We start from the raw sequence: 23,263 nt of genomic DNA on the forward strand, positions 1-23,263 counted from the left end.
GTAATTAGCATTTAGGCTAATGGCGGTTAACAGTCACTTAAACAGAAATATCTAAAAAATTAAGTTGACGACAATAAAACACTGTCCTGAACTTAATAACAACGGTACTTATTTGTTGTAAATATTACTCAGTTATGTTTGAGTTTTGAAAAAAATTTACGCTTAAGTTGTTTTACTGCACTGTATTTCTTACTTACTTGAGTCATTTTATAATAAAGTATCGCTACTCTTGTTTGACAAAATTTTCTGGTTACTGAACTTCACCTAATGAAGAAAAAACAAAACATGCATCTGACACTTACAGTAGACTTCTTGTTTGTGTACAAAGTATGTTTTCATAATCTTATAAGATTATAATGGCATTATAATTATAATGCTGAGCCTGAGCCATTTACTGGAAGTAAACATTTGCACTATCGACCGTAAAAATTAAAAGTTTCATTGTTTCTTTTTATGAATAGGAAAAGTGTTGACTCTGTGTTTTAAACATATTTATTTGCATTAGTTTTGTTTTTAAAATGCCAGAATTTATACATAACTTTACACTTTTATCTGCCGTTTTTAAATCGGACGGTCTGATCAGGCTACTTATCCTCCAGATACTTTTGTACTCTTGAGTAATTTTTTTAGACTGTTAATTTTTACTTTCACTTGAATAAAAACCTGTTACAATTGGATACAAGTTTTGGGTATTCTCTAACACAACCATTTAATAATCACTCTAAATTCACATTAAAAGCTTGCACCCGTAAAAAGCTGTAAAAATATTAAAAAGCGCCTTCTGTCTTGTGCGATTCATTAACGGAGGGGAGGTAAAGCTCATCCGCAGCTGTTAATGTGTTTATTTATAACAGATAGTGATGAGAACCGTGAGCTGCGCTCCAACACCTCAGGTCACGTGACCATGCGGCTGGCGCACAAAGCGCCGCTTTATAACCGCCCCTCTCCCAAACCAGCGCACAGCCAGCCTGGCTCTGATGCTCACCGCGTCTGTCTGAAGGCTCCAAACGGGATTATTCTCCTGCAATCATCCCCATAGCAACCACTACTGCTAATTAACTCTCACTTCTCAGGTTTTCCTCACCCGGACTTTGCACTTTTTATTTCCACGGCATGGATCACTGCGGGATATTTGGAGCGAAACAATGAAGGTTTGTGTTTTTCAAACTTTACTACATCTATAATTAAAAATAATAAATTATTTCTCATTTTCATTTTTTTATATAAGTGCTGCTCCTGAATCATTAGGTCTTCTTGATGTATTATTGCTAAATAATGATGTGAATCTGAGTGTAAATAATTAATATCCTGAATTCTGTCACCAAATTTTAAAGGTTCATTGATCAGATATTCTTAATCCCCCGAGCTGGCCCCATGATGCCTAATTAATCCGGTGATTACTGGATTAAAAAACAGCTTCAATGCGTAATGACCTGATTTAATTAATAAGAATGCCCCTGGTTTCCTCCATGCCCGGAGGCTGCAAAGGTTCGTCAACTGTTCAGTTTCCCACTATTGTCTGGGATGCAACTGTGTGAGTCAGCTGCGCCCCTAAGTTTTATTTTTCCTTCAAATTTGAAACTAAAATCACTTTAAATAAAAAAATAATTGCATTCTTAAAAGGGAGTATGATGTAAAAATTGTTTTTTTTTTAGCTTTACATCATGTTATAATGTTATTCCCTCATCAAAAACATACCTGGAGTGTTGCCTTGATTCTTTAATGCATGTTTGAAAAATTATTTAATCGCCATGGCAACCATTAAACACCTGGTTGGACCTAGCTCCGCCTCAGAGGATAAAGCTCCTCCTCAATTTTTTGAAATCTGTTTAAAATGAAATGTTTTTTTTTTACCTTTGCATTGTGTTATAATGTTATTCCCTCTTCAAAAACATACCTGGAGTGTGTTGAATGCATGTTTGAAAAATTATTTAATTGCCATGGCAACCATTAAACGCCTGGTTGGACCTAGCTCCGCCTCTGAGGATAAAGCTCCTCCTCAATTTTTAAAAATCTGTTTAAAATGGAATTCTTTTTTTTTACCTTTGCATTGTGTTATAATGTTATTTGTTCATCAAAAACATACCTGCAGTGTTCCCTTGATTCTTTCATGCATGTTTTATTAATCCTTTAATCTCCACGGCAACCATTCAGCTATCCAAAAAGCCTGAGTGGACCAAGCCCCGCCTTCGAGGACGGAGGTCGTCCTCAGAGCGGCAGTTTCCAAACTAACAAGCTTCTGCTTCACAGACCAGCAGCTCCTTCAGACTAGACAGCATCAATTAGCAAACATCTGGTGGAGCTGCACATCAGCTGAGCTCACTATAGGACAAACTTTTCAGTGAAACACTGGTAAAAATGAACATGATGGCTTCCTGAAGTTGGAGTTTCAGAAAGAGCAGGAGTTTTTAAAGAGGCAGAGGCCCAATTTCAAGGCGTTACATTACAAAGTCAGATTTCTTTTAAAGCTGCATTATGTAACTTTTACTCCAAAAAAATATCATTTTTTTTACATAGGCTATTTGTTTAAACTATCATTATGTCATGAGTCATGATAGTTTGTTATGAGACAAATGATCTGATAAAAAATTTAACTCCTCTGCCTTCTAGTGTTAACTAGAAACAACCAATCATAGCCAGGAGGCGGGTCTTAGCGCTGTCAATTACAATCTCATATGGCCCATCCTTCTTCCACCTGGCCTCCTGCCTGTCTGCTATGCTGCATGCTAGTTAGCATAGCCACTCCGCCATTAGCACATTTAGCAGTGAGTACATATGGATGATGGACAGCGCTAAGATCCTCCTCCTGGTTCTGATTGGCTGTTTTTGCATTTCTTCATATGGTAATAGCAGCTCAGGGAGGACATCGATCTTTTTACAGATTGTCACAATATGGTGACAGAACAAATAAAAGTTACATACTGCAGCTTTAAGTCATATTTAACATATGTAATATTTTTACAACTGAAGTTACCATAGTTAGCTGATTGTGCTATAAAATGGGACTTACTGGAAAACACACCACCCCTGTAACGGAAACCAAACATTCTTTTGTCTTGTAGGTGTTCTTTCACCTGATGCTGTTACGCAACTCGCCTCTTCACTGAGCATGTCCGCGGCCATGAAGCTGGCTGCGCACCGGATGGCTGGCACGGCTATGAGCGCGCTCACGACAGGTGTGCAGTACCTGGGCTCCAACGACGCCAGCTACGATGACCTCTCCGTCGACTCCGACCTATCAAAGAACGGCTTCGTCCTTGGAACTAAGGAGGTGATTTTCACTGCCATTGCTCCGGTTTTTCCCACCAACATCTCGGGATTAGCGCTGGGTAACGCCACCGCCGTGGAGAGCGTCGATGCGCCGCAGTGTGCGGAGAACGTAGCGGACAACCTTGAGTGCTTCATGATCCTCACCCCTAGTCAGCAGCTTGCGATCGTCATCTTGGCGCTCACTTTGGGTACCTTCACCGTGTTGGAGAACTTCATGGTTCTGTGTGTGATCCTCCACTCGCAAACGCTTCGATCTCGGCCTTCTTACCACTTCATCGGCAGCCTGGCTGTGGCCGATCTCATTGGAAGCATCATTTTCGTCTACAGCTTCTTGGACTTCCATGTTCTCCACAGGAAGGACAGCCCTAACGTTTTCCTCTTCAAGCTGGCCGGAGTCATCGCCTCCTTCACGGCCTCCGTCGGGAGTCTCTTCCTCACCGCCATTGACCGCTACATCTCCATCCACAGGCCTATGGCGTACAAGCGTATCGTCACCAAAACGAAGGCGGTGATCGCCTTCAGCATGATGTGGATCATCTCCATCGTCATCTCGTTGCTGCCGCTGCTCGGCTGGAACTGCAAGCGGCTCGGCTCCGTCTGCTCGGACATTTTCCCGCTGATTGACCGGAGGTACCTCATGTTCTGGATTGGGATAACGAGCGTCTTGGTGTTGTTCATCATCTACGCCTACATGTTCATCCTCTGGAAGTCGCACCACCACGCCGTCCGCATGCTGAGCCGGACCTCCCAGAGGAGCGTGATCATCTACACCGCAGAAGGCGCCAAAGTGCAAACGGTGAGACCCGAGCAAGCCCGGATGGACCTCCGCCTGGCCAAAACTTTGGTCATGATCCTGGTGGCCCTCATCATCTGCTGGGGCCCGCTACTTGCCATCATGGTTTACGACCTCTTCGGGAAGGTGGACGACTTCATCAAGACCGTGTTTGCCTTCTGCAGCATGCTGTGTCTGCTCAACTCCACTGTGAACCCCGTGATCTACGCCATGAGGAGCAAAGACCTGCGCAGAGCCTTCCGCAACATCTGCCACATGTGGCGCGGAGGCTCCCAGACCCTGGACAGCAGCGCCGAGAGCGACTGGACCAGCAGGAGCATGAGAGCAGCCGCCGCAGCCGCGGCAGCAGCTGGCAGGGCGGAAAGAAAACGCGGCCGCCGTGAGAAAACTGAAGCGAAAGTAGCTCAGGTTAGAGTTTCTGGAGGCACGGAGTCTTCTACTGCAGAGCCCGTCTGAAACCAACGATGCTTCTGCACAACTGTGAAACTAATAGTGTTGTTTAGTCCCTGATCTGTTAGCTTTGTTACTACAAAATGTGCCAAAAATAACAAGGAAAAAAAAAGAAATAGGGTTTTATGGATAAAAAAGATGATGGATACATTTAGACCTCGGTGATATGACCGATTTTCGATTTTAATCGATTTTTTTCTTTTCTAAAAGATGGACGGAATATTAGGGCCATACTAAGAAAAAAAATGAAAATAAAAAAAACTACAAAAATAAATTCATAATATTTAGAGAATTAAGTTGGAATACTCTTATTTTTCACATAATACTATGACTTTATTCTTGTAATTTTATGTTTATTCTTGTAATTGTATTTATTATTTTCTTGGCTTACTCTGTAAAAACTACAAATGAAAGACAAATATTTTCAAAAAGTGGATTTTTTTTCAATCATCCCTTAGGTGATTAGGGCCAGGCTGAAAGAATGTTTTGTTTAATTACGACAACAATATGATCATAATATTAGCAGAATAAAGACAATTTTACCAGAAAAAAACGTCTTAAAATTCCAAGAAAATGTTGTTTGCTCAGAGTTATCAGGGTCTGAAGTGACTCAGTTGTTTGCACGATCGTTTCACTTCTGCTACTGAATAATTTGATTTGATGCTGTGAAAACATTAAGTATTATGTGTGAAATTTACACCAAAGTAACTTCACGAGGTGCTCAGCATTGCTCATTTTAATATTTGGTTATTTTTCATAAAATTACTACTTTATTCTTCTAAAATTCTGATTGTATTCTTGTAGTTAAAAGAAAATAAATGTTAAATCAGTCCTAATATTCTGACTTAGAGTTGATATGAATTCACAGTCCAAATAAATAGAAGCCTTAAAATGCGCTTGTCAAACAAAATGGCGGCTTTGGACAAGCGGACAAAACTCTGGACTGTAGAAAATTCCGATTTTCCAAGAATTAAGAATTCAAACATTCAATTAATCGATCAAATCAATTTATTGCCCAGGTCTGGATTTTTTTTTAATAACTAAAAAACATTTTGATGAAGGACATTTTTGTGTTGGAGGATCTACTGATGCTTTGTTGCCTTTGCTCCTGCTTAAAAAGTGAAGATCTTTTCAGCTGTGATGTGTTGTATTTTATTCATTTTTACTACATAATGCTGCAACATTTTGACAGTGATCTGTTGTGAAAATATTTTTTTTATTTTTTGTTTCAGTAATTATTAATTGTACTTACAAAAAAAAAAGTTTTAATCTTGCACTGCATCATTCCTGTGCAACAGCTATTGTGCCACTGTGTCACATAACAGTATTTACAAGCAAGGAAGTACTTGGTAAGGTGTGAATTTTATCTATTTTTGTCCTAATTTGGTTCAAATGTTGGGTGTCTTTTTAAAATAAACTGAATATCCCAGTTTATCGCCTTCTGTTGATGTTTTATTAGTTAAAAGCTTTGCTAGCTTTGCCTATTTAAGGCTGCGGTTTGCAGCCTTTCCTTACAAACTGCCTGATTAACAATGCAGTAAAGTTAATTTTATTACTTAAACTGGTTTAAAAGTTTTAAATGAAAGGAAACCTAAGAGATTACAGGATGTGACTGACCAGCTCTCTTGCTGTGAACTCTTTTAATTTCAGGCTTCAAAGCCAAAAAATGTGTCTCCCTGGAACTAAATTGTGACTAAATTCATCTTTATATTGTTTTTAAACATATAAATGTTTGTTTCTGACGCATCACCAGATATATCAGTTAATCAATTTTAGCTTTTTTTATGGGTAACGTTGCCATCTTGTGGACATATGTAATTGAAAACGAATAATTGTCAGAATATGGTAAAATAAAAGTGTTTCGTTGTTTTGATTAAATTTAAGAACGTAAACGCTTAGATTACAGATTTATTGCACCTTTTGTGTCATTTTTTATGTTTCAAATTTACAGTTAATAAAACTCAAAGGTCAGTTTCTCACAAAATAATGTTTTAGTCGCAGATATGTTATAATTTAAAATCTCTGACTTTATGGTTAGAAAGCTAAGATACTATGGAGTAGAGGTTTTGGGGTCGTAGTTGAGGAATTAATATGAATTACAACAACATTTAATATCCTTTTGGGGTCAATAAAGTATCTTTGAATTTGTTAGCTGCTCCAAGTTGTAAAAACAATAACTTGTTGTCATGGTTACGCATCACAACAAGTGGCTAAAAGTAAAAAAAAAAAACAAAACAAAAAAAAAAAAGTAACAGCAAAATCCGTCAGAAACACAGCATCCACTAGATGGGATAGTCACCCAATCATTTATTAACAAGTCTAGAAAAAGAACCAATCAGAACTAACCTAACAAGGCTATTCGAATCTTTTTAGTTTAATCTTTTTATTTTATTTTTTTTACTTTTGATTTTCCCATATTTTTATTATTTGACAATTTCCCCACAATATAATTAATCATCTTTATTCTCCTCGCGGCATGTCACTACATAGCCCAGAATGCCTAGCTTCCGGGTTTGACCTGTGACGTCAGGAGGCGGAGACGCCGACAGCCTCGTATCAAAAACAAGCAGCTAAGTAGCGTTAGCTCGCAGCAACGCTATCTGCAGACCAACAGTTGGCCCGCAGCTGGCTGCTCGGCACCTAACTTCTGGAAAACAACTCTCCCAGCAGAACCAAGTCAACACCTCTGGTAGGAATTATTTTCGCTTAACAGATAAAACAAATAATTTATATATAAATGTAGGAAGTAGTCCAGGGTCAGCGGTAGTCTAAGCTAGTGTTAGCTCTGTTTTCTTTTTGATTATTGGCTTCCAGGCGAAGCTAGCGGCGGATCGCTGCTGTTAAAGCCTTTCCAGCACAGGGTGTTCAACACGTATCCCTTTAGGAAAAAAGAAAAGAAGAGAAACAGTTTTAACTATTAAAGTCGCTGGGTGAAATACCTGGCCTCATTATTGTTGTTTTCCTGCATTTTTTAAAAGCCATTCTCTTTCTTTGACAACTTCCAAGTCATGGCGTGTGGAGCCACCCTGAAGAGAACCATGGATTTTGATCCACTGATGAGCCCCGCGTCCCCCAAAAGACGGAGATGCATCCCGGTGGCCCCATCGGCTTCCTCCCCGAGGCGGTACCTCAGCATGGAGCCCTCGCCATTTGGAGAGTCGTCGTCCAGACTCAGCGCAGGTAAAAGCTCCGGCCTCCGGAATGACCAGTTTAACTGACAACCGGTGACTCTTGTTGTTCTTCTCTGTCTTTGATTGAATCACCAGAACAAATCCTGAACAACATAAAACAGGAGTACAAACGTATTCAGAAGAGGAAACATCTAGATGGAGGCTACCAACAACCAGAGAGCTGCTACTCTCCAGAATCCCCCTCCCAGTTATCCTTGAATGTATCCAGCATGCCAGGTCGGTCTGGAAAAGATGCCAAATGTTAAAAAAATATAAAAGGAAAATGGACGATTGTGTGTATTTAGAAGCTTTACTAGCTTTACTGCAACTGTTTATTTTAGTTATTGATTATTATGACAATCTGATTAAAAATGGCCCATTCTGCAGCTTTTTCACATCTTTTTTTTTTTGTGTGTGCAAGTTTAGAAATACACTAAACAATTTAATATTTTTAATACGATTTTAGCTAAAGTGCAAGAAAAAAATTACTGGGTGAACTGATAATTGGACAGTAAAAGTTTCTTGCTGGATTTTAACTATGTGAAGTTAAAAAATGTCACTGGAGTTTTGGGTAGAACATATTTCCTTTATTTTTTTAAATGTTATTCATCAGCCCTATATCTGTAAGTAACAATTATTTATTAATATATCGATTATTCTTATGAATAATCAGCTAAAAATTAGGTAAATTGGATTAACTGATTTTATTATTTGAACCATATTTTTGCAGTTTTGGCTCTGCAATTGGCCGTTTTTTGCATCTGTATACTTCAGTTAACGATTAATTGATTAATAAATTACCATCGTTTAATCATAGTCGACGATTACTTCAGTAATCGATTGATCAATTTCGCCCTAAACTTAATTATTATCCTCTTAAAAACCTGGAAATATTTTGAACAAAATGCTGATTACAGTAAACTTTCCCCACCCATCATGATGAATACAAACTTTTTGTTTGTATTCATAAATATCTCATTCAATCCGCCTGTTACGGTTTCACAGCCTCTTCCACTCATCCCTCCTGCCTTTATTTAACGCTCCGTATTTAAATACAGTTTTCTACAAACGTCTATCTGCTACGGATTTGTGAGGATTTGTTCCAGCGCTTTCAAAAATAAAGTAGTAAATTTGTCTGGGATTAGCATGACTTTAAACCCGCCTCATTCCAAAGGATTTATTTTATTTTTTTCTCCTAACAGGGGCGTCTTCAGGCGGCGTCTCTCCGACCAGAAAAGAACAGCCGCTGTTCACGCTCAGGCAAGTCGGGATGATCTGTGAACGCTTGCTCAAAGAACGAGAAGACAAGGTGCGGGAGGAATATGAGGAGACCATGACTTCAAAACTGGCAGGTAAAGACTGTCAATCGACTGCATAAGCTAAAATATTGTGTTATAAATGTGAATATTCTTCAAGTAGAAACGCAAAGAAAGACGATTTCTCACTGAACTTTTATTATTAAGTCTTAATATTCACAAAACACCAGCGGGGTCCAAACCCTTCAAGTTCAGAGCATTAGGGTCAGTTTTAAATGTATTTTTTTTCTTATTAAAACCTAAACAATTTCTGGAGACATTTGTTGCTTTTTATCTCTTCATGAACACATGAAAGATAATATTTTAAAAGCAACGTAGTTTTTAGCTTTTGTAGAAAAGGAATTATTATCGTATCGTTTGTCAAGGTAAATTTCTTATGAGATTTGTGATTTATCGCTGCCACAAAGTCCAGATGTTAAAAACTGACTAAAATGTTGTTTTTACACAAGAATATTGATAAATATCAGTAAATTCAAAAATATGATTGAACAAAGTCTCTATATAAATCACACTTTAAGAATCATGAAGACGTTTCTATCAAACAGAAAGAGCAATACAAGTGGGAAGCTTGTTAATAAATGAAAATACTTTGTTTTGTACTTAAATATTTAAGATTGTATTTGTAAAAATCCTGAATTATTTGCGATAATGAACTTTATTTAAAAAGTGAAAACTTAAACATAAATGTCACCGTTTTGTGGGCCGTACCAGATTATAGCAAAAGCTAAATCACATCTGCAATCTCCTGACGAGTTACAAAATCCAAAAAATGGACATCAGTCCACAAAAAATATATTTATCTCAAGAAAAAATAAACACGTTCCACAAAAAATAAAAAATTTTACTACATAAACATTTTATTTTTCATTTTATCAACAAAAAATGTGAACTGATGGGATAAAATAAATCATCTAGAGGCCGTAAGTGAACCACAGGTCGCTTTAAATGCCTTCAGTAAAATATAGATGCCGTTTATCGTCAGCTTTCTGGCTAAATCAATTTGTTTACTTCAGCAGGAATCCATTTTTTTCTTCTCCTTGGTTTCCAGATAAACTAAAGTCCAAAATGTTCTGCTCATTTTCCAGAACAATACGACACCTTCGTGAAGTTCACACACGACCAGCTAATGCGGCGGTTCGGGGAGCAGCCTGCCAGCTGTGAGTTTTTATTTTCACATTCCTGCTGCGCTGGCAGGCAGATCTGAAGTCGAAGCTAACAAATCTGGTTTCTGTGTTTCAACCCGACCTCTCCTTTTTCTCCAGATGTTTCCTGAGTGTGGCACCGGACCGTCCGCACCGAGAACTCCTCCTCCTCCTCCTCCTGCTGCAAGCTGTCATGTGATATCTCAAAGAAAAGAAAAGTTCTCATCCCAAGAGATTTAATTTAGCTAGTTTAAATGAAACTTTTCTGACCGTGCCATTTATCCGTCTCTGGGCGACGACGCGAAGCGGCGGCTAGCAGCTAGCTGCTTCCTGGTGTAAATTAATGGACCCTATCTCTACGAGTGGCCTCTGTTCCCAGTTATCTCACTTTTTGTATCGATTCCCAGCATTCCAGGCTTTCTGTTGTTTCTGTTACGTGTAAATACAAAAGAGGCGCTGGAGAGTTTTACAAGGTTTGCTGGTCAATCTGAAAGGAAGAGAAACAAGTCGGTGTTTTTCAGCCGTTTGTCCCTCATTTATTGCTTTTTAAATTAAACACAGTAGGCAACTTCTGTTTTTTTTTTGTTTTATTCCCACCAGTGTCTGTATTTATTTTAAAGTTTTTTTCCCAGCTGGTATCAGTTTGCAACCGATGTACTTTAGTGGAGAAAAACAAACAAAAAAAAAAACAATAAATCGAGAGTTGAGAATCTTTGCTTGTGGAAATTTCTGAAAATTTTCAGTGATTCAGTTCTTTTCTGCGTCACACTTCAAGCTGCATTATGGAACTTATTACTATTTATTTTATTTTCCAAAAGTTGACATGCATGTTGCTGAAAAACAGAAGACACCCAGCAAATGACATCTGGACCTGAAGTGTAATTTCAAAACAAGAGCCCATCTAAATAAGACAATGTGATTTTTTATTTTTTTTTCTTCCAAAGTTGCAATGCTTATTGTTAAATCAATATGTTGCCAGTGACGTCTCTCTCCTCAGGGTGACGTCGGTCCATCCTTTGCAGCTAGAACAGCTTCAGCCCTCCTCCAGGTTTAGTGTGTTTATGGGGATTTTTGACCATTCTTCCAGAAGTGCATGTGTGAGGTCACACACTGATGTTGGACGAGAAGGCCTGGCTCTCAGTCTCTGCTCTAATCGATCTATTGGGCTGAGGTCGGGTTTATCCACGCCAGACTCTGAGCAAATACTTGAACAATCGACCCACCTGAGGGACTGCCAGTATGAAACAATGTTCCCAGTTGCTCCGTGAAAACCAACTGCTCTACTAACTGAAACTATAAATCACCAACTTCTGTAGTTGAGGGAAAAACCAAGAGCAGCACTAGGCAGAAAATGCTGAATCAAATATTTAAAAATTACTGGCAAAATAAAACATTTTCTGCAATAAACACTTAGTTATTTACACATATATATATATAATATACATTATATGATAATGTATTAACATGAATAGTAATAATAGTTATTGATTGTGCGCTATTATCTAAAGCACTATGTATATGTAGCTGGTGAGAACCTGCAAACAGGAAACTGGTGAAAACTTTTTCCCAGTTGTTAAAGCTGCCAAAGCTTAGCTTTAAAAAACTGATGGCAAAACAGAAGATTGGAAATACCAGAAAAGTAAAGAACAAGACAAGGAAGTAACATACAACACATATTAAAAACAAAAGCATTAGCAAACATTTATCCCATTAACTTTGTTTTCTGGTAGTGAATGTTTGGCATTCAGTTCTTCAGGATGCATATTTTCTCTAACGTTCACTTCTCCAGCCTCAAAATGGCCGCTTGTTTTGTTTTCTCTGATACTTTCTTCTACAAAATGGTTTCTTAATGTTTGTGGCCCCTTTCCAAAACGACATTTGTTGCCTTGTAGAAGAGAAACCATAATATTTGGTGTAAAGGCCAACTGAATGTAGTTACTTTGTTTCTTGTAACTGCAGCTAAAGTTTCATGCTTTTATTTTGGCAACGTTCTGTATAAGGCATCCATGGTAACAACAACAGAGACACGGGAGAAAGTGAACAGGAAGGCAGAAAAACGCATAAAAAGCAACTTAAATTTAGCTTCAGTAGATAAGGTGACGGCTCTACTGTCTGAATAGCCGGCTAGCTTTGCCGCAGTGAAATTTGAGAGCAGTTTACCGCTTCTTTACAGTCCTGGAATAATAAACTTAATTTAGAGTAAGAGAAACACCTTTCAGCAAAACAAATACATAAACGAAACACTGAAAAATAAATACATGCCTTTTATTAGAAAGAAATTGACCCAAACTGGTTGTGAAAACAAAAAGAGCGGTACGTTTTGTTAGCATCCTCCCCAGGTGATCCGGGCCACATGATCCGTCTTCTTCTTGGTTGCTTTGATGAAACCAAGAAACTCCAGCTCCGACACGGCGCGGATGAAACGAGCGCTGAACGGCGAGTTTAGGAATTAAACTCAAGACCACATCAAATCATCGCGAAGACACTTTTGTAAAGGGGACCCATTATGAAAATTCACTTTTTTCAGATTTTTGTACCTCAGTGAGGTTTGCACTTCAAATTCACCGCTTCTAAAAACAGCCAGACGCTCAAAAAACCGACCCAGCCACTTTAGGCAATAGGTTCATGATTTTTACCTAGCAACTCAAGCCGAGCCCAGCCCCGTTACCTAGCAACTCAAGCCGAGCTCAGCCTCGTTACTTAGCAACTCAAGCCGAGCTCAGCCCCGTTACCTAGCAACTCAAGCCGAGCTCAGCCCCGTCACCTAGCAACTCAAGCCGAGCTCAGCCCCGTTACCTAGCAACTCAAGCCGAGCNCAGCCCCGTTACCTAGCAACTCAAGCCGAGCTCAGCCCCGTCACCTAGCAACTCAAGCCGAGCTCAGCCCCGTTACCTAGCAACTCAAGCCGAGCCCAGCCCCGTTACTTAGCAACTCAAGCCGAGCCCAGCCCCGTTACCTAGCAACTCAAGCCGAGCCCAGCCCCGTTACCTAGCAACCCAAAAAGAATTCCACCGCGTTTGAATGTGACGTCACGCTCTTCAAACTCCGCCCGCTCCGCCATGACGGACACCAAAACAACCAATCTGCTCCGGTAAAGCCTGTCAAAACACAGACGTCTGGGAGCCGAATACTGTGTCAATTTAGCCGATTTCTCCTTAAAAAAAAATGGTGATATGGAGCTACGCAGCCACGAACAGACATTTATCACATTGCGATATAAATCATGTGGTGCGAGACAAACTCTGCAGTCTGATCAACACGTCGGGAGTTATGGGTCGCTCTCCAAGCTAGATAATCTAAACTTTCGCCGTCAATGATTCCCAACGAAGTGCGTTACGTTCACAGACAAATTGGCTCCACTTCAAGAAGTTGGTCAAATCAACTTGGGAAAACAGTTTCTCACGCTCCCTGACGTCCATCATGACCAATGAGCCTGTATGGATTATTTCTATACTTGGTGGATTAGGTTGAATTTACTAAGAGAAATTAGAACGCAAACCATCATTTCTGAAATCGTCAAACTCTGTAGTGTGGCTACTGTCTGTACAAATAAGTGATCCTGGTTTTAACAGGATAAACTGCTTTTTTTTTTTTTACAGTTTTCTGTTGTTGTGCAACTGTAGAACTAATAAAGTTGGTAAAAACAATAAAGTACGACAACGTTTTGGGGTTACTGCAGATACAAAACGAAGGAGTACATTTCTGCCAAAAAAAAAAAGACATTTAGCTCAGAAAATTTATAGAAAAAACTTGGATATTTCTCAGCTCAAAGTCAAAAAATGTGCTAAAAAAATAATAAAAAATTTTGAGACTAATTTAAGAAATTTTTTAAGTTCCAAAAGTAAAACAAAAACAGTTTTTGGGCAGAAATGTACTGTTTTCTTTCTATAATGTCCCCAATACGCCATTATAATAAAGAGTGGTTATTAACTCATATATATAAAAAAGATACTGTTTGACTTCATCCATTTTTCCAGAACCATGTGGATCCGGATCGTTGCCCTCTGCAGCAGAAACAACAGTAGAGTAGGCCTGGACACAAAAAAAAACAAAAATGCAGAGAATCCAGGCCCGGATTTGATCTTAAAATCAGCAACATGAACCCAGCCTCCTACAGAAATGGTTTAGACGTCATCGACCCAAACGGATAAAAAACTCACTTCCAGCCAGTCGTACAGGTTGATCAGCCGGCCGCACTCCAGGTGCAGCTTGTGAGCGATGCAGATGTCAGGAGCCGCGTTGGACACGGAGCCGTCCTCCGACGTCAAGCTGTCGTTCTGGAGGGGAAAACAAAAACATCTACAGGCTTCATTCCTGTAACAACACAACTTCATTCTCCTGAAACTTTATATTGTTAACATAGTCGAATATTAATGTTTATCACAATAATTACTGGGACGATTTATCGACCGGGCTGCACAGTGGCGCAGTTGGTAGAGCTGTTGCCTTGCAGCAAGAAGGTTCTGGGTTCGATTCCCGGCCCCGGTCTTTCTGCATGGAGTTTGCATGTTCTCCCTGCATGCGTGGGTTTTCTCCGGGTACTCCGGTTTCCTCCCACAGTCCAAAAACATGACTGTCAGGTTAATTGGCCTCTCCAAATTGCCCCTAGGTATGAGTGTGTGTGCGCATGGTTGTGTGTCCTGTGTGTCTCTGTGTTGCCCTGCGACAGACTGGTGACCTGTCCAGGGTGACCCCGCCTCTCGCCCGAAACGTTGGCTGGAGATGGGCACCAGCAACCCTCCCGACCCCACTGAGGGAAAAAGGGTGCAAGAAAATGGATGGATGGATGGATTTATCGACCACCAATCTACAGGAAGTTGGCCCCCCCACCTTCTTCAAATCAGACAAAATGGGTGTCAATCAAATCCGCTACGTTTGTGAAGCAAAAATTTTTGTTTGTGCTGCTTTGGCTTTGAAGATATTAATGAAAGTGTAAAGGTCAAAAGGTCAACCAGCCCCCCCACTTTTATGAAATCAAACAAAATTAGTGTCAAACGTTAGTGCTACGTTTGTGCAGCAACATTTTTTGTTTGTGCCGCTATCATTTTAAAGATATAAAGAAAGTTGGATTTCATAAAGGTTGAGGGCCTGGTTGACCTTTTTCCCTTTACACTTTCATTAATATCTTCAAAGCCAAAGCAGCACAAACAAAAAATGTTGCGGCACAAACCAGCGCAAACGTAGCCGAGTTGATTGTCTGATTTGAAGAAGGTGGGGGGGCTGGTTGACCTTGGATGACCTCTAGAAACATTTCTTTATATCTTTAAGCGGCACAAACGAACATTTTTGCTGCACAAACCAGCACAAACGTAGCTTGACACCAATTTTGTCTGATTTGAAGAAGGTGGGGGGGCCAACTTCACTCAGGTACAGGAACCTGCTGGTAAAATAAGACGCAGCCGCATAAAAACTACCTTTATGTTTGTTTTTGACATGAGGGACATAAAGAACGATCAATAATTGTCGTGCTTCATGTTGTACCTGGATGTAGCAGTGGGGGCTGCTGAGCGCCGCCTGGATGGAGGTACGAGGCGTCGCGTTGAGGTGGCGCCTCACGGTGGCCGACGAACTGTAGTAGCAAACTTCGTACAGCGGCTTGGACTCCGGCGGCGACAGATGATCCCTGGACAAACGTCAACGGAGGATCTGATTAGGGCACCAACTGATAATTAATCATTCGATTGGTTATGCTGACAATTAACTGATTATTCAGGTTTTTAAAACTGGCACATTCTGCAGGTTTTTAATTTAACCACAGAAGATTTTTATACAATATTAGAAACACATTAATTCCTTTTTTTAGTAATAAAATACACATTTTCAGGGCTAATTAATCGGTTCAGTCCTACTTTTGATGTTTTCTTCTGTAACTTTAGTTTTCTTACTTCACTAAACCGTCGACAAACTCCACGGCTTCGTTCCGGAGAACCTCAAAGGGATTCATCCGCTTGGCCCTGCGGGACTCGTTCATCTCCAGCAGCGTCTACAGAAGCATTAAGTTTGAGTTTCTCCTGAAGAAACCCGAGTGCTGCTTCCTGGACGGACCAGAGGAACGTCTACCTTCTGCAGATGGAACAGATCCGTTTTCTTCTGAAGGTTTTTCACCGGACAGGTGAGTTTCTCCTCCACGCTGGGGGCCGATTCAGCAGCAGCTGAACAAACAAAGCGTTCACTCTAATGCGTGTCACACAGAAAACCACATTTTCACAGCTCACCGTTCAGCTGCTCAAATTTATCAAGTAGCTCCTCCAGCTGGACCAGAGCGTTCTTCATCTCCTTAGACTTGACCCGCTGCAGAACCTCTGCACATTTCTGGAGCAAAGAAATCAGCTCATCTTTCGCCAGCATCCTGGAGAAAAGACACCGGTTGCAGAAAAACACAGCTGAAACGATTAATCGGATTAATCGATTTCTGAATTAGGGCTGCACAGTGGTGCAGTTGGTAGAGCTGTTGCCTTGCAGCAAGAAGGTTCTGGGTTCGATTCCCGGTCTTTCTGCATGGAGTTTGCATGTTCTCCCTGTGCATGCTGGGTTTTCTCCGGGTACTCCGGTTTCCTCCCACAGTCCAAAAACATGACTGTCAGGTTAACTGGCCTCTCCAAATTGCCCCAAGGTGTGAGTGTGTGTGTGTGTGCATGGTTGTGTGTCTCTGTGTTGCCCTGTGACAGACTGGCGACCTGTCCAGGGTGACCCCGCCTCTCGCCCGCAACGTTAGCTGGAGAGGCACCAGCAACCCCTATTCAGTTCTGGACTGATGCAGTATTCAGACAAAAGGATAGTGAACAAAGCTTAGCGATTAATCGATTACTTCAACTAATTTAGTAATCGATTAATCATTAATTAGAGTATGAAGATCCAACAAAAATGCCAATTGCTTAAAGAACAGCACACTCAGATAATCAAGCCAAAATATACACATTTTAAAGAAAAAAGAAATAAAAACTTCTGTACACCATTCTCAAGAATATCCCTGAGTATGGCGCCATCTAGTGGCAAAACTAAACTAACCCAGGTGGAAGGCGCCAGAATAATAAGTGAAAAGTAGGAACAAATGTAAACAATCAGCTGAATCTTTGAGCCTTACTTTAAAAGTTTCATGGCCGACTGGTATTCTTCACTCTCCCACACGTTCTTCTCCAGACAGATCAAATGAAGCTCTCTGATCTGGAAAGCAAAAACATGATGTGTAGAAAATAAAAGGGGCAAAAATGCTAATAAGTAGCAAGCATTCTAAATGCAGCTAATGAGGGAAATGATCTTTGCCTGTTTGCCCAGAGGGTAGCGAGGCAACGAGGAGGTCAGAGTGTGGAGACAGCGCAGGACGGGGTAATAGTTCTTGTGGTATTTATGAAGCCCCTTCAGCAGTTTCTGACACGCCTCCTAAAAATGAATTATTTGAAAGTCTAATTCAGGCTAGGTAGCATTTCTTTCCTGATTTTGATAAAGAGATATTGCAAAGAAATCACCTTTAAATAAGTGTCGTCTGTCTGCAGATTGTCTTGTTCCTGTTGCTCTTGCTCCTTCAGAAACCTACAAGCGTGAAACAGCTGGTATTTAAAAAAAACCTGGATAACACACTTCTGCTAATCCGCTAATAGCGGAGCTAATTCTTAGCTTAGCAATTTAGCTAAATGCACCCAGCTTCCCCTACATTAATTTTTCAGGATAAAGTCCATTGATCTAATAGCAGAGCTATTTCTTAGCTTAGCGCTTTTGCTAACTGAAAACGTTTAGCACACTTAGCTTCCCCAGAATATTTTATTTTTCCAAATAAGCTGCTGCTGGAGGAGCAGCTGAACCTGCTGAATCTTCTCCTTTTGCAAAAACTTGGGTCAGAAAACTGATATACGCCGTCGGTGGTTCTTTTATGTAGGTCCAATGACTGAAATTAAAACCTCTTTTGGGAAACATTTTCTGTCATTTGTGATTTTTTTTAAGAAACTGCAAAAAAAAATCTTAAAATTCTTGGTAAAATTTTAAGAAATATTACATTTTTAAATTAAAATTTTACAACAGTTTCCTTAAAATTCAACCAAAATTTTCTTAAGATATTACAAATAAATTGTTTGTAATTTCTGAATTCTTTTTATTTATTTAACCAAGTAAATCAGAATTTTTCTTCAATCTGATTTATATGAAAATAAATCTGATTTTATTTGTGAGATGAGCGTTTTTGCACCTGCTGAACGACGGCAGCTGCCTGATCCTGTCCAGGTCTGCGGCGCCGAGCTGCTGCAGCTGAATCTGAGCTTCCTTCTTCCTGCAGCACAGTGAGCTCAGAGGCTGGGAGTGGAAATGCTCCAACAGGGCCAGCTGCACAAAGCAGGGGCCAAAAGTCACTCCACTATGTTTGCAAAAAATAAAAAAACAATGGCAACCTTCTGATTCTGACCTGGAGACCCTTTATGAAGTTTCTGACTGAGAAATCGTGGTAGAGGAAGATGCTGACCAGAACTTGCATCACTTTCCCGTTGAGTTTGAAAGGAAAGGAGTGAGTCAGGATGAGCTGCAAGGAAACCGGATCAATCAGTAGCCATAAACTCGGCTGTATCAATTATCAAAGCTTTGGTTTCTGAAGATTTCATTTTTTATTTATTTTTTTCCACCAAGCGATTTTAGGGCCGCCATTTTGTTTGATAAGTTTATCTTCAGTTTTGTAAAGCACTTTGAAATGCCTTGCTGCTGAAATGTGCTATACAAATAAAATTTGATTGATTGATTGATCTTATAATTATCTTATAATTTATCCGGACAACTATATGACGGGGGCTGCACAGTGGCGCAGTTGGTAGAGCTGTTGCCTTGCAGCAAGAAGGTTCTGGGTTCGATTCCCGGCCCCGTCCAAAAACATGACTGTCAGGTTAATTGGCCTCTCCAAATTGTCCCTAGGTGTGAGTGTGTGTGTGCATGGTTGTGTGTCCTGTGTGTCTCTGTGTTGCCCTGCGACAGACTGGCGACCTGTCCAGGGTGACCCCGCCTCTCGCCTGAAACGTTGGCTGGAGATGGGCACCAGCACCCCTCCCGACCCCACCAAGGGAAAAAGGGTGCAAGAAAATGGATGGATGGAACTATATGACGGTGACTTGGTGCCATTTTTTTCTCTTTATCGGAATAAAATCACAAGAATAAAGTGGTACAACGAAATACTATGAGAATAACGTCAAAGAGCTAGAAAAACCCTGAACATGCAGCAGAAGCTACACTGACCATCACATACTGATGCGTTAGGATGGCCTAGTCAAAGTCCAGACCTTGTCGATGACGGTGGTGAGGTGCTGAGTGCAGGACAGAGACTGGAAGAGCTCGATGCAGAGCAGCGAGGACACGGAGTGAGGCAGCATGCGCTGGACGGTGCTGGGCGACGTGGCGACGCCGAAGATGAACATCAGCGGCAAATGATCCAGATATCGACTGGAACAGACAAGAAACACGGCTGAGCTTCCCTTTACACTGCAAAAACAGAGCTTTTGTGGTCTAGTTTCTACTACATATTTTAGTTTGCTTGAAATAAGACAAAACTGACTTATAAGTTACTTTTCAACAAGATATAGGAGCTTATTTTACGTGAATAATTCCTTAATATGGATTAAAAAGCATTATTTTCATCGGCAGATTAGTTCACTTATAACATGACGCTTTTCCCATGTTAGTAAGATGTTTGCACTACAAAACAGACCAATACTTAGTAAAATTTTGTGTTTTTGCATTGTGGTTTTTTATAATTGCTAATTTGTAAAACTACTGATCATTTCTTGTAATTATCTGTAAATGATTTGTGTGTTCATCCAGATGAAAATTAGCCTTTCTGGCCAAATGTGTCATATTTACGTGGTTGTTTTAATGCACTCATGTTGATTAATACGCATTATGTTTTATAAAAATAACTTCAAATTTCAAAAAATAAGTAAATACCTGCAGATGAGTATGAAGTTCTGCAGAACCTTTGGGTTAAAAGCCTCCAAATCCTTGAAAATGATCACAACAGGAGGCAGCTGCTGCTCATCCACAGCGGAGGAGCTGCGCTTCTTTCCAGAAGAACTGCAGCTGGATTTCTGTCAACAAACATCTGTAGTGAGTAAACCCATAACCACCCACTGAAAACATGCATGATCAATACGCTTTGCGGCCTTGCCTTCGTTTTTGAGCTGTACCAATCACAGAGAGCTCTGAGAGAGCAGTGGACGCTCTTATGGAGCGGAGCACCGCTATGCTGGACCTCCTCCTCCTCCTCCTCTTCTTCTTCATCGTCCACAACAGCATCCATCAGTCTCTCAAGGACTCTTTTCATCAGATGTTTCAAAGCTGAAATGATCGAAAAGAACAAAACTTAATGTAAGGCTGGGGGGTAAATCTATTTTATTGATTAAATTAATTACATTTTTGGAAAATCTGAATTTTTTCCCACACCAATACACACTTAGGGTTTCCTTTTTTATTTTCCTTTTTTTCCTATTTGGACTTTGCTTCCTAGTCAACTGCATGGGTAATGGTCAGGCTCAGATTGTTGTTTTTGTTTACAAGAAAATTCGATTTTGTAAAGTAAAAACATATTTTATGAAAAATGTTGTAAAATTATATTGTAACATGTTCATTGTTGAACATTATTCTAACATTCCAAGAATAATGTTATTTTTGCAATATTACAAAGTCATAACGTTATCAGTAAAAGGTCTAAATAATTTGACAATAAGAGCAGAATAAAGTCCCAACAGTAGAATAAAGTAGTAATTTAATGGAAACTCGAACACAGAAAACAAAATTCCTCATCCCAGCTTTGTTCTCATTAAAAAAAACTTCTTCCTCATAATTTTAAAGACATTTTTCTGGGCAAGTTTTGTCTTATTTCAGCTACTATCGTACCCTGGCCCTACTACTCTGTCTGTCGTTCGGCTCACAGAAGGAATATTCAAAATAAAAGTCACTTATTGAAAACCTTTCCTGTCATTTCTAATGTATTTTTTTAGTGAGCAAAAAAAAAAAAGACAAAAATTTGCTTCCAATCGGAAATCAAATCTGGTGTGAGAAAAACTCTGAGACTTTATGTATGAGTCATAAATGTGCTGTGAAGTCCAACACAACCCGACTGCCTGCCAGTTTTTACCTCCACACTCTTTGGCCTGTAAAGACGCAACGTGAGGCGTGACGGAACCACGGAGCAGCTCCGACAAACTCTGGAACGTGATGTCGTGATCGGGAACGTTCACCCCTTCAGAAACGGCATCGCAGATATTAGAAGTAATGCTGGTTTTATCAGAAACGACACTCTGATTGTTGCCTGCTTACCCAGGACGAGCGCGGCGGTGGGGATCTCACTGGCCCTCATCTGGGAGGCCCAGTCGCCGTGACGACGGGTGGAGGAGCACTTCCTGGTGAACTCCAGCAAGCTGTCCAAGATGTTTCTGTTGAGCTCGTCCTGCAGGTCCTGTTTGAAACATTTCGTACATCCTGTAACATTCTGGGAACCACATTGTGACAGAAAACAAACGTCCAGCTGGAAGGTGATTCTCATGGAGCCTTTTGATTACATCTCTTAAAGTCTGTACAATTATTTCTGCTGGTTTTACGCATTTACTTTCCGACACATTTCATGATTAATTTCTGCGACTTTCAAATTCAAAGAGGAGCAGCAAAAGCAAATGAGAAGGATTAGCAGTGAGTGAAGACAACTGATTTTTGTCTCTGCTGTGGAGAAATTGAGCTGTTGGCATGTTTATGTGTTCATTTCATTCATTTACAGTTTAATTTATGTCATGAGAGTCAGGAAACCATCATACAGCAACAGTGTTCAGTCAGAGGCATCTTCAGATGTGTTTCAAGACTGACTGCTACTGGAGAACACGTCAGTTTTTCTTCATGCTTCCATCTTTGGATACAAGATTGCAGAGTGAACAACTACTGCTTGTCCCGATCAGAGTTGGGTAACAACTTGTTACATTTGCTTTAGTATTTTAGTTTTTTTACATACAAGTACTTTTAGGTGTATTTCTACTTTGAGTTGAATAATTTTATTACGAAGTATCGCTACTTTTCCTTGAGTGAAATTTCTGGTTAATCTACTCTATGAGTAACTTCACTGAACAAAGAATAAGCTTGATATCAAATTTTTTTTAAATAAACTGACTTGGAAAAAGTTTATTTTGCCTGATTGTGTTATTTTGTAGTTATGTTATTTATATGATTTTTTTTAAACACATAACTTCCACATAAATTTACATTTTGGTCCATCTGATATAATTTTTCACCTATTAAATTATGTTTTGATCAGTTACTCAGTACTTGACTAGTCTTGTCTACTCTTGCTTGAGTAATTCTTTGTATCTACTTTTTACTTTTACTTGAGCAAAAATGTTTAAAAAAGTAATGCTACCCTTACTTAAATAATTTTTTGTGTAATTTATTTAGGAAATAAACTGAATATAAACCCGTGACATTCTTCAGATTTTTATTTGTGAATATTGTTTTACTTGAAAACCAGATGTCATTTATTTCCATTTTAAAATAATGTTTTGATTTGTTTTGTTTTTTTTTTCTGATAAAATCTGTTCTTACCTCCGTTTTTGTTTTGATTTTGTTCCACAGATCCAAACAAAGCTTGAAGCGCGTTTTGCTGCTCTCGGCACCTTCACAACCGTCGGTGAAATAACTCTCTGTGCAGAAATTATTCAAGATTTGAGCACAAAAAAATCCCAAAACAAAACAAATTAATCTTCTTTAGCTGAACAGCTGATGTGTCTCACCAAGATCAACGGTTGTCTTCTTCTTCTTCTTTGCGCTGGGTTTAAAAACGAAGCAACCCTTAATGGAGGACATAAAAACTACGTTAGTTTGTAACAAATATTTATCGATTAATGTCTCATTTAAAGTTGTTACCCTTGAGAAAGAAGACGTCGCCATTGTTGAGTAAAGCAGCAAAAGAACAGCCTCTCGGTAGCTAGCAGTTTACACGATTTCAGATGTTTTTAAAACTCCGGTCGGATTCTGGTGACGTTTCATTGCTTTCCCGCCAATGTGACGTAAACGGAAGAGGTTGGTGTTTTTAGTGAGGCGTGGTTTGCGTAACTTGGAAGAAAAATGTTTGGGTTTCCCAATAATTTAGTTTAATGCGCCTGCTCGTCCGTTTAT

The 23,263-nt window shown here is 39.8% G+C and overlaps 3 protein-coding genes across 5 annotated transcripts; 2 read left to right on the top strand and 1 right to left on the bottom strand.

Moving 5' to 3' along the window:
• The first annotated feature begins 806 nt into the window (after positions 1 to 806).
• Positions 807 to 5,945, top strand: LOC103458813 (cannabinoid receptor type 1B-like). Its single transcript, XM_008399883.2, has 2 exons — positions 807 to 1,151; positions 3,063 to 5,945. Exon 2 carries the CDS (start codon positions 3,110 to 3,112, stop codon positions 4,517 to 4,519), a length of 1,410 nt encoding a protein of 469 aa, XP_008398105.1. The 5' UTR covers positions 807 to 1,151; positions 3,063 to 3,109; the 3' UTR covers positions 4,520 to 5,945.
• A 1,099-nt stretch (positions 5,946 to 7,044) lies between these two features.
• LOC103458811 (akirin-2-like) lies at positions 7,045 to 10,853 on the top strand. Of its 3 annotated transcripts, none has more exons than XM_008399881.2 (6): positions 7,045 to 7,226; positions 7,492 to 7,693; positions 7,780 to 7,920; positions 8,886 to 9,035; positions 10,085 to 10,156; positions 10,262 to 10,853. In XM_008399881.2, the coding sequence occupies exons 2-6, from the start codon at positions 7,522 to 7,524 to the stop codon at positions 10,270 to 10,272; spliced, it is 546 nt and encodes a 181-aa protein (XP_008398103.1). In that variant the 5' UTR covers positions 7,045 to 7,226; positions 7,492 to 7,521; the 3' UTR covers positions 10,273 to 10,853. The 3 variants fall into 3 exon arrangements, with proteins under 3 accessions (XP_008398103.1, XP_017157852.1, XP_008398101.1); XM_017302363.1 differs by having other exon boundaries at positions 7,045 to 7,202; positions 7,520 to 7,693; XM_008399879.2 differs by having other exon boundaries at positions 7,046 to 7,226; positions 7,520 to 7,693.
• orc3 (origin recognition complex, subunit 3) lies at positions 10,716 to 23,151 on the bottom strand. The gene is made up of 20 exons (XM_008399882.2): positions 23,012 to 23,151; positions 22,879 to 22,936; positions 22,691 to 22,788; positions 21,425 to 21,563; positions 21,243 to 21,347; positions 20,274 to 20,443; positions 20,054 to 20,193; positions 19,393 to 19,552; positions 18,534 to 18,647; positions 18,321 to 18,454; positions 17,608 to 17,671; positions 17,405 to 17,521; positions 17,226 to 17,305; positions 16,357 to 16,490; positions 16,202 to 16,293; positions 16,027 to 16,124; positions 15,623 to 15,764; positions 14,302 to 14,418; positions 14,094 to 14,173; positions 10,716 to 12,570 (listed from the first exon to the last, which is right to left on the bottom strand). Exons 1-20 carry the CDS (start codon positions 23,033 to 23,035, stop codon positions 12,465 to 12,467), a joined length of 2,172 nt encoding a protein of 723 aa, XP_008398104.1. The 5' UTR covers positions 23,036 to 23,151; the 3' UTR covers positions 10,716 to 12,464.
• Between the last annotated feature and the right edge of the window lie 112 nt (positions 23,152 to 23,263).

The sequence above is a fragment of the Poecilia reticulata genome, linkage group LG22, assembly GCF_000633615.1.
Source record: "Poecilia reticulata strain Guanapo linkage group LG22, Guppy_female_1.0+MT, whole genome shotgun sequence".
NCBI classification, from domain to species: domain Eukaryota; kingdom Metazoa; phylum Chordata; class Actinopteri; order Cyprinodontiformes; family Poeciliidae; genus Poecilia; species Poecilia reticulata.

Bases quoted from the DNA above. Each gene is read 5' to 3' on its own strand.
- LOC103458813 (XM_008399883.2), top strand. From the start codon at position 3,110: ATGTCCGCGGCCATGAAGCTGGCTGCGCACCGGATGGCTGGCACGGCT.
- LOC103458811 (XM_008399881.2), top strand. From the start codon at position 7,522: ATGGCGTGTGGAGCCACCCTGAAGAGAACCATGGATTTTGATCCACTG. The intron at 7,694-7,779 runs GTAAAAGCTCCG...TTGAATCACCAG, and splicing joins GTCGTCCAGACTCAGCGCAG to AACAAATCCTGAACAACATA. The intron at 9,036-10,084 runs GTAAAGACTGTC...CTCATTTTCCAG, and splicing joins CATGACTTCAAAACTGGCAG to AACAATACGACACCTTCGTG.
- orc3 (XM_008399882.2), bottom strand. From the start codon at position 23,035: ATGGCGACGTCTTCTTTCTCAAGG. The intron at 21,348-21,424 runs GTAAGCAGGCAA...CCGTTTCTGAAG, and splicing joins CACCGCCGCGCTCGTCCTGG to GGGTGAACGTTCCCGATCAC. The intron at 16,491-17,225 runs GTAAGGCTCAAA...TCTTTTCTCCAG, and splicing joins TCGGCCATGAAACTTTTAAA to GATGCTGGCGAAAGATGAGC.